Source organism: Perna viridis, chromosome 5, assembly GCF_037379345.1.
Source record: "Perna viridis isolate PV_CMFRI_1.1 ecotype Kerala chromosome 5, ASM3737934v1, whole genome shotgun sequence".
NCBI classification, from domain to species: Eukaryota; Metazoa; Mollusca; class Bivalvia; order Mytilida; family Mytilidae; genus Perna; species Perna viridis.
Genome location: NC_142449.1, coordinates 16,893,695 through 16,904,965, shown reverse-complemented (window position 1 = coordinate 16,904,965; position 11,271 = coordinate 16,893,695). Strand labels below are relative to the sequence as shown.

The following is an 11,271-nucleotide window of genomic DNA, read 5'->3' as shown; positions in this document are numbered from 1 at the left end:
AATGGGAACAAATATTGCTTCTCTACTTGATGGCCTATTCCTCCACTCTTATGAGGCTGACTTTATAGCTGATCTGATCCAAAAAGAATGGACATCGTTTAGCTAGATCCTTTAATCTCAGTTTCCGCTATATAGATAACGTATTATCGTTAAACATTTCTAGTTTTGGAGATTTGAACTATCGCGTCTACCCCAAAGAATTTGAGCTACAGGATACTACAGACACTGTGAAGTCAGCCTCATATCTTGACCTACACCTAGACATCGATGGTAAAGAAAAACTGTTGACCAAACTATACGACAAACGCGACGATTTTTCATCCCGTATTGTCAACTTTCCTTTAATTTGTGGCAACATCCGTTCAGCACCAGCATATGAAGTTTTCATATCACAACTCATACGCCATATGACATAGTTTGCCATTACTACACAGACTTTTTGTATTGTGCTAGACTTCTTACTATAAGGCTTCCTTCTAGAATAGGGTTATATTGCTACAAAATTGAAGTCATTACTACAGACGTTTTATGATCGTTACAGTGTATCCATCTGCACCATGAAAACTGATTTTTTCAAAGTTTTCTTTTCCTCTTTCGTCTACCCGGACTTGACTTGTTATGAGTAACTCGGCGGGTGTTTCTAGAAAAGCAGAGGACGATTACCCCACCGTTACACCTGGTCCCTGCTCTCAGGGTTTTAGTTGAATTACTAATTTACTTTTGTTACTTTGCATGAATTATTTTGGTTATTTTATGTTCTTTGTTGTGTTTGTCTGTTTTTCATGTCTGTTCGTTGTCCCTGGATTACACTCTAATTTACATGTCTGGTCTGTCCCTGGATTACACTGTTTTGATTTCCGTTAGAGTCTGGACTCCCTTGATTACTCTTTCAGGCCTGACGATAAAGGACTTCTAAAGCTTGTCCACTCCCTTCCGATAGCTAGAGTTATTTTGTCAGCACTTCATCAAAAACTTTAGCAGATTTGGAACGGCATTGGATCATTGTACCTTAGATATCTTAACGTGGCCGAACCGAAAACCACGTTCTTGCTGCTCCCCTCGCTCCTTGGATTCGGCGTTGTACCTGATCGTTCTGTTTTTATTCCTTTATATTTGCATATATTAAAAACCCGGCAAATGTCACATTGTCATATGATTCAGAATCTATGTATTTCATTTTCTATGATCAGCATTCTGCACAGATATGTACAGTAATGAAATATATATGGACATGACAAGGCTTTATATATATATGTATAGACATCAATTGGGCTCGAGTCGTAGTGGTGATAATTTTTCATCGAAGCGTAAATGATTTTCCAACTCTGATCGTATCTTAACGCAATACAATATATCCAAACCTTAATAACGTAAATAAGCGTATCCAGATCGTATCCAAACTTGAACAACGATCGTAGTGATCGTATCAGATCGTGATAATATCGTAATCTCAATCGGGGCAATTGCATCTGAACTTATTCGGTCGTAACAAAAAGTTTGTCGTATCGGAACAGGTCGTGGTACTCATAACTTGAAAATTATGATAGTTAAGCATCAGATCGTATCTTCTTGTAAACAAACACAACTACATCTCCGTAGCAATGTGCACTTTTCCATATCAGTCTATACTTATCCACACTAGGCCCTATACCTATACCGTAGCACATCGCTGTGTATCCACAGTGCATACGTCATGATACGTATCCTTCCGTATTAAACGTTATTTCCATGTTAGACCGTGTTAATCCCATTCCACACTGTGTCGTGCCACAACAATCTGTATCAGTTTTGCCAATTAGCAATTTCCTAAATATGTGAAAACCCGTAGATAAACCGTTGTGCATCCGCAATGGATCCGTATTGAATACCGGAACGTTACTTTTCCGGGATCATCCGTTGAATTTCATCCGTGGTGGAACAGGCGCACTAATCCGTAAATGTGTGACCTAGGCAAAAGAGAAAAAGCGATCAGAGACGTTAAAGAAATGATCATTTGCCTTATCAACAGCGCCTTGCATATAGGTTTAAAAATTTTGATATACCGGTACCTACAGGTAGTAAGGGCATTGGCACCAAACGAAACTCTTTAATAACAGATGCTTGTTTCTTGTCAGTTGTAGAACTACCATCTCTTGGGCCGCTATTTTTCGCATCAAAGTCACCCACCCATTATCATAAGAGTGTACGCTGAATTAGTTTTAAAGTCGTTTCATACATTAGCATAAGAATCTGTTGAATCGCAAAAACAAAACAGCCATTAGTGGTGGATTGTATGTAAATCAATCCATACAATAAGGTAATCATTTATTTCTATACGCTCGAAATATTGTTCAAAAGACGACTTATTGTTGATTGCAACAACCCATGTATACACATTGTTTTCTTGACAGGAGGATAGTTATCATCAGAATACTTAACAATATAGCTCTGTAAGATCAGTCGATATGAATACATCAAAGACATACAAGTAATGTCCTCTAGGTTAGTACTCTATAATGCATAAATGCCAACGTTCATATTAATCATGTAAACTAGTACATTTGTAAGTAAGGTACACTTACCATACTACTGCTACAGTTCAACAACATTACAATTATACGATTAAATACAATGATATTGCTACAGGGAGGACTTTTATACATAGACCGTCTATATCGCTGTTTCTGACATAGTAGCATTCTGTGTGTTATTTCTGCATCCCCAGAGACTGCTTTTATCTTTATACTGCAACTTTCTTTTGAAAGAAAAATAAGACTTTTACCATCCAGCGACTTTAAAACAATGTAACTTTCTTAATATAAAAGAAGTATACCTTCTATGTGCGTGTTATTGTGTGTGTGTGTTTTTTTTTTCTAATCTGTCTGTCTCTTTCTTGTCGATTCGTTATCCTACGATTATGATTTATTATATCCGTTCGAATCCTGGTTGTTGATTTTTGTTTTATTTTGAATAATCTGCAATACGTAACAAGGGACCTGTCTGGACTCTTTCATCAGTTTATAAATGCCCTTACTTTTTTAGTGATACTAAATCAGCCATAAATATACTGATTTAGTGATATACCTTACGTCGAACGTTTTTATTTTACCCTTTTGCTTCGAAAACAAAAAGTGAATTTACAGAAGACTACTCTGATTAACTTACGAATGGATAGGCACATTTTGTTTCAAAATTCCGATTTGTATTGGAAAAATTATGGAGAATCCATTTTTTTTAATCATTTGAACGGAATTTACAGAAATATTTGAAGAAACCTTTTAAATTAAAGTCAGCTTTTAAAATGCAAAAAAAAATAACAGTTTTAAATATTGTAAATTTCGATATGCTGTACACGTGTTTCAAGGAGTAACCTCTCATCAGCAACATTAAAATCAAATATGTAGGAAGATCATAATCAAAATATTAGTTGTATACAAGAAGTATTCATAACCAAAACTATTGAAAGAGGAAGCCAAATAAATCACCGAGAGGTTCTACCAAATACAATGCAAGGAATGAAGCCTCGGTGTTTTACGTATTTTTAAATTTGGAATACTGCCAAATTTCATAAAAATGGTAGATAATATGTGATATTATTCGGGGTCAGACAAGTCTGACTACTGGGTTGGTGAATACCCTCGGGGACCTCATCTCCACCAGCAGTGGTATCGACCCAGTGGTTCCTAAATGCAAAACAATAACAGTTTTATATATTGCAAATTTCGATATGCTGTACAGGTGTTTCAAGGAGTAACCTCTCATCAGCAGCATTAAAATCAAATATGTAGGAAAATCATAATCAAAATATTAGTTGTATACAAGAAGTACTCATAACCAAATCTATCGAAAGAGGAAGCCCAATCCATCACCGTTCTACCAAATTCAATGCAAGGAATGAAGCCTCGGTGATTTACGTATTTTTAAATTTGGAATACTGCCAAATTTCATAAAAATGGTAGATAATATGTGATATTATTCGGGGTCAGACAAAAAAAACTTAAGTGGGGCCGCGAAATTAAAAAAAAATGGTTATACTCCATTGACTGATTTTTTTAACAACAGTGTCATTCTATTGACAATTCTCTTATTCAAGATCTGTTTCTTTAATCGAATATTTTTTTTTGTAATAATGGAATAATATGTACATTGAGTTCTACGTTAATCACGATACTTAATATTAAATATTTTTGGGGAGATTAAATTATGAAAAGAAAATACAATTCGTTTTAACATTTCCATATACCATTATATTTGCTGGCTCGAGATGAACTTTGTCCTTTTAAAGTTGACTTGAATATCTTGAGTTGTTAACAATAAATAACCTCAATTATTATTATTATTATTGTAATTGCTTTGTAAAGAACCTTGTATTTAATTCGTAGCAAATATATTTTATGCTGACTTTAATATACAACTGGAGAAAAAATTTAGAAGAGTACAGAAAGAAACGAAAAAAAATACAACATAAAAATCTCATATTAGAAAATGTTGCCGGAAAGTTCGGATGAGACTCGAAATCATAAGCAAGAAAGAGATAAACACGATTTAGAATCACCATTCAAGGATGACGGAATTGAATTTGACGTTCCTGATGGTGGCTGGGGTTGGGTAGTTGTTTTCAGTTCTCTGATGATTAATCTGCTCGTGGATGGTACCGGCCTTGCATATGGTGTGCTCTTACCTCAATTTGCTGAGTATTTTTCAGAAACTAGAGGCAAAACTTCTTTGCTAGGATCAATTTTGATTGGCACGTATATGTGTACAGGTGAGTCCAATTACAAACTCATTTATTAAATTTTTTTAACAGTTTCTTAAGATAACAAAAACGCAGCGTAAAGTCTTAGGTAAGATCAGAACGGTAGATGTACGGTGCTGTTCAACTGAAAAAAAATTAGGATCAAACGTAATACTTTCACTCATTTACTTTTGTTACTTCGTATTAATTATTCATTCATTGCCTACTTACTTGTCTTCAATATTTCAATCAAGTTTAAAATATTACAATTTAAGAAATCAAAATGAATATAGGATATCGAATTCAAGGTTACTTCATTCACACTCCTTTTTCCTTCTACCATTACATGTGGAATGAATTGGATGAAAACGTTCGAAACTCCTCTTCACGTTATATTTTCAAAAAGAAAAATCAATACCACCTTATCAAAACCACCAAAATAGGGTAGGGGACATAACTCTTGAAATCAGTGATATGTTTGTATCATATTAAATTTCACCAAAGCCTATCAAGCTTTCATTTGAAACAGTATGAAATCAATCCAAGTTACTTTGATGCTTACATGAGGTTGATGCAAAATTCTGAAAACAAATGTTCCAATGACTTGTAAGAGTTGTGTCCCTCACCCTATGTCTACCTCCTTAAATATTGTTCAAACTCGTTTAAGATCTTAATGCAGACGACTTTAGGATTAATTTGACCACTGATCCAAAATGCTCATGCGATTGGTAATAGAGGATTCTATTCGCTATTTTTTTTGGAAATGCCCAGTCTATAATCGTTTCAAACTTAATTTAAAAGGATAGTTCGTCTTTCCTTGATGGGATGAAAATAGAAACTCTTTTATTTGGTGATGATGACATTTGAAATGAAAACAATAAACAAATTTTCAAAATTGTATAACATTTTATTAAGTTAACTAGGCGTTTGTAATGAACTGTTATAATTATATTAACTATATTCATGCTTATTTTATATGATGGTAATTTATATTTAGGCGCATATGTACATTATATTTGTGTGTATATATATATATATAGAAGGGTCTGAAAAATTCCTAGCGATGTTGGCCGAGTGGTCTAGGGCGCTGGACTTAGTGCAGGCGTTGTTGCCATAGATGTCACAGTGGTACGAGTTCGAGTCCCGCGGAGGGAACGACCAAAAATTTGCTTCGCAAATTTGACAGTTCTAACATCGTTGGGAATTTTTCAATTTTTCAGAAACTTCTATACGCTTACGTTATCTTTCATGTATCTATTTGATCCGATGCAGCAGTGTAGCGAATAGAGTCGTCACATATATATATGTGTGTGTGTGTGTGTGTGTGTGTGTGTGTGTGTGTGTGTGTGTATTTTTTTAACTTTTGTCCAATCCTTTTGCAATAAAATATGTTTAGTTCATTCATTCACTATTCATTACTGCATGTTCTCCTTAGTCACAAAAAAAATCTCATTTTACAAATCCGTTGGTTTGTCACAAATACAGCTACTTGTTACAGTATTTCTATTTACCACAAAGCATTTAACCGACTCAGATAAACACATCACATGTATATACGTACGTACGGCTTGTATTATATGAATGTACTCTTTCCTGGCAACTTTGAATACATCACCAACGCACTTCCATGTATATACGTTCAGAATAACCCAACTCACTACATGGTAGATCAACGTACTTCCGCGCGTAAGCATAACATACCCAAACGCACCTTAGCGTTGACCATCGCATTTCGGCGTCCCAACCGCTCTTTCGAGTCTTACAAACATCTTCAATGAATAATCAACTCATTTATACAAAACGTGCAGTTAAGGGAAATTTCCTTTGAAAATTGGTAGAACTCACTGCAAAGTATTCTACATTTTTATACACGTATTTTGTCATACATGCAATAAACTTTATTTTTTCTGTCATTTTTCCTCCTTCGCTGTTTGAATCTTTTTCTATTCTAAAAGTAAGTTTGATAATTTAACCTCATTCATTATATTTCTTTCTATTTCAAATTATTAAATGTTTCTATATTATCATATACACACTAGAATGTGTTTTATTCGTTATTACGTGAAGTGCTCTATGAAGTATATGCCATTGTCTTCTGAAAATTTAATATAGAAAAGTTTGCTCAACAAGTTAAGCAATACGAAATATTTTTTACAAGGATAATGCCGTTTATATTTGTCATGTTACATGTTTTAAACATATATTTCAACATTTTTACTCCTTTTAAGGTCCATTATCTGGGGGCCAGGTGAATGTATATGGTTGTCGGAGTGTTACAATTGCCGGAAGTGCTTTGTCCTGGATTGCCTTTCTTTGTGGATCGTTTTGTCCAAATCTAGATGCCCTGATAGCAGTATATGGTTTTATCGGAGGTAACACATATTAGCATTTGTTATAGATTTTAGACAGAAGATGATTCATGAATGTATAACAATATGGTGTATTGTCACAAGCGACAAGGATAATGGTGACGATTGAGTCTTTCCTTTTTTCTTCTTTTTTTTGGAATATCACTTTCCATTGGTTGATATTCCTTACGCCCTAACATGCAATATTCCGGCTTTGAAATTCCTTACATTGAAAAAATATCAAAGCAATATTGATAACTTGAAAGCTATCAAGAAATGTTTCATTGTATAGTGACGGTATATTGCAAATATAAGAATAAGGTTTAAAACAGTCGTGTGTGTTTTTGGTTTGTTTTAGGTTTAGGTCTTGGTATGATGTACCTACCTTCCATTGTCTGCAGCTACAGGAATAGCGGATCAGGCATTGGTGCATTCGTATTTTCGCCATTGATAGAATTTCTGTCAGAGGAGTACGAATGGAGAGGAAGTCTTGTCATACTTTTTGGTGTTGTTGTAGTTGGTGCAGTCTTTGGTTCACTGATTAGACCATTGAAAAAGAAGACGAAAAGAAGACAGAAAGTTCAATTAAATCCTATCAACGTAGATACATATCCGTCACGTATCTCAGGAATACAATTGTGCATGTATTTTGGTGAAGTTCAGAAAAGTAAAAATGACAGGTATAACTGACCATGCCTGTGAAGACAATGCTCAACATGAAATATGTCAACTCCGAGGGAAAAATAGATCATATAAAGAAAATAAAGAAAATCGTTTTCTACAAGAAACAATTTGTACATTGACTGTATATTCCATACGGAAATATGTTATAGACGTATTTGACTTTTCTTTGTTCCTGGATCTGAAATTTGTGTTTCTCTTTATTGGTAATATATTTGGTATGATTGGTTTTTATATACCAATTATATACATAGTTGACCGGGCTTTACTTCTCAGCATATCAAGCAAAAAAGCCGCGTTTTTACTGTCAATTATTGGTAAGGTTATAAATTGTCATTTAGATTCCAAATAGTATGTCTTTTTGACTGTAGAAAATATATGTTTAGTACATATTTAACTTTTGATTAGACTGTGATCTTATAATTTACAGTTGAATATGAGTATTAATTATTCCACCCCTACTTTTCTATGTGTGTATCGCGTTTGTGTGTGCAAATGACAATTGATTGAATTAAACTTTAACCCGCTAATTTTAGATACACAACACTGCAATGTTAGGAGTATTAGAAAATTAAAGACTGTTTCTCGAGAAATTCATTTATAATTTAATTATAAGAGCCTCTAAACTAGAAGTGCGTTGACAATCTGCGATGATGGTAGTTCAATTGTTATTTAATGTCGATATATAGAAATAAAATTTGATCCTCAAACAAAACTGTTTTTAGGAGTATTTCAATCGCGAACTGCGCATTATTCGATATTGATGACGTTACAGTAACTAACTAGAAGGGTTGATGCATATCAAATTAAACTATTTAGATATGATGAACATCATCGGTAGAATAGCTGCTGGTCTGCTGGCGTATCTGAATTCTGTGAATGCTTTGGTGATGACGATTTGTGCTTTGGTATTTGCATCGATATCGCTGTTCATGCAACAATACTGTACCGATTATGCATTGCTGGTGGTGTTCTGTGTGATATATGGCCTATGTATAGGTGCGTCTAATAAATGTATTTGTATTTGTTTAACCACAAATTTAAAGGTACAACTGAACACATTTCATCGTTCGTATACCATTCGAGCGATTTGATTTTCTTATTATAAATGAAGATTTTTTTAACCAAATTAACCAATAGGCTTCTTGAACGGGGTTATATTGCTATAAGGTGAAGGTCATTATTTCAAAAGTTCATGGTTGTTACTATGAACTCGAAGAATGAACTATGAAGAATCGTTATGGCGTAATCTTCTGCATAATGAGAACCGATATATTCACCGTGTCATGGTTTTATTTTTTCGTCTAAATTTTACGAGCAACACGGCGGATATTTTTTTGAAAAGCAGAAGACGCTTATCCTACCGGTGCCTTTGGTCTATGAACTCAGTTTTTGGTTGCGTCTGGGTTGCTCATTTATTATTGGTTCTTTGTACGTGATATTTTTTGGTATTTCCGTGTGCTTTGTAGTCTGTCTATTGTCCCTGCCTTATTTTTATCCTACAAAATATATTTTGTGGTGATTACCTCTCAAATCCTGGTTCCCTTGACTACTCTTTAACATAACATTCAATCATCGATAAAAAAGTGAAGAGTACAGAACAAAAGGGTCCCTGATAAAAGCGATGTTAGTTTAAACATATTTTATTTCAAATACATACATCAAATATAATAATTACAACAGAAAACATGCCTTACCTTAGGTTAATCCGTCTTAAGTGACTTTCCAACGGAGAGCAAAACCACTGTTACATGAAACAGGTGGTCGTTATGCACAGGTTTGTTTTTGTATAGAATGCATTACAAAGATTAAAAAAGGTTATTTAAAATTCATTATGATAAGATCATGCATATAAATTCTAAATGGTTTGTTAATTCTATTTCATTTTTCTTTTTTGCTTTAGCCGTTTATGTATCTACAGCCTCTATCGTCGTTTGCAATTTACTTGGAGTAAATAGACTACCTGCTACCTGGGGATTACTCGGTGTCGCTAGGGGTGTTGCATCAGTTATTGGTCCATATTTTGCCGGTTTGTAAAATAAAAATAAACTATTTACATACAGCTGCACTAATATTTGTCTTTATATTACTCTGAATAATCATTAATCAAATTGATATAAACGTAAATCTAAACATTTCATCTTTCCATGAGCCATAGCGTTTTAAGCCATACTGTTGTAAGCTATAGTGTTATAAGCCATACATTTATATGCCATACTGTTTTAAGCCATAGTGTTATAAGCCATACTGTTGTAAGCCATAGCGTTTTAAGCCATACTGTTGTAAGCTATAGTGTTATAAGCCATACTTTTATATGCCATACTGTTGCAAGCCATATTGTTGTAAGCCATAGTGTTATAAGCCATACTGTTATAAGCCATACTGTTTTAAGCCATACTGTTGTAAGCCATAGCGTTATAAGCCATACTGTTGTAAGCCGTATTGTTGAAAGCCATAGTGTTTTAAGCCATACTGTTATAAGCCATACTGTTGTAAGCCATAGCGTTTTAAGCCATACTGTTGTAAGCTATATTGTTATAAGCCATACTTTTATATGCCATACTGTTGCAAGCCATATTGTTGTAAGCCATAGTGTTGTAAGCCATACTGTTATAAGCCATACTGTTTTAAGCCATAGTGTTATAAGCCATACTGTTGAAAGCCATATTGTTGAAAGCCATAGTGTTTTAAGCCATATTGCTACATTTTGACTAATTTTGCAAAGGGTTAAACGGTAATGGTTATTAGCTGAAGATGAAAAACAAAGAGTCTAAAATAGGATTCGATTAATCAATGAGATCTCAAATCTCATTTATAAATCATTTGAGGACATCTCCATGTAGTGTTTGGTTTTATTACATGTATATGAATATGAAAATATACCTAACTCTACATCTTTATTATCCAGGCGTGCTTCTCCAGTATACTGGCAATTATGACGCATCGTTTTTGCTTGGTGGCTCAGCATTTCTTCTAGCAGCAGGGTTCCATTTCATTGTATTCATAATTAACTTGAAAAGGGTGCAATGTGATTCCAGTAACCAAATACACTAAAAATGGCTTTTTAACCACAGAATAGATGGAAGAAGTTTTTATTCAAGGCAATGCATATATGACATTAATAAACATGTTGTTTGTATAAGCACTACTGTTTATATAACATAAATAAATTTAAAATCATTGAAAGTCTTATTTCTCGACATCAAGTTGTTTCCACCATACTTGAGCACATGTTCAACCATGAAATGAAGTTATTCCTTACTTTTTTCTGTCTACATCATTGTCAATTTTAAATAATGTTACAATTCATGGCTATATAACGATACAAATCACGTGGTCAATACTACAATAAGTATATTGATTTAAACTAAAAAGAATAAGGATATAAAAGAAACATTGTAAAAACAAGAAGATTTAAATATAGAGTTTTAAATATAGCGCAATCGGAAAAAAATATACATTAGCTATTGCACATTGACGCTTATAGTCTTGATTTTCCGAAAGCATACTTTACGCAAGAATAGTGAA

The 11,271-nt window shown here is 33.8% G+C and overlaps 1 protein-coding gene across 1 annotated transcript; it reads left to right on the top strand.

Moving 5' to 3' along the window:
- The first annotated feature begins 4,464 nt into the window (after positions 1 to 4,464).
- Positions 4,465 to 7,752, top strand: LOC148616291 (monocarboxylate transporter 14-like). Its single transcript, XM_088581728.1, has 3 exons — positions 4,465 to 4,744; positions 6,943 to 7,086; positions 7,421 to 7,752. The coding sequence occupies exons 1-3, from the start codon at positions 4,465 to 4,467 to the stop codon at positions 7,750 to 7,752; spliced, it is 756 nt and encodes a 251-aa protein (XP_088437854.1).
- Positions 7,753 to 11,271: the final 3,519 nt, after the last annotated feature.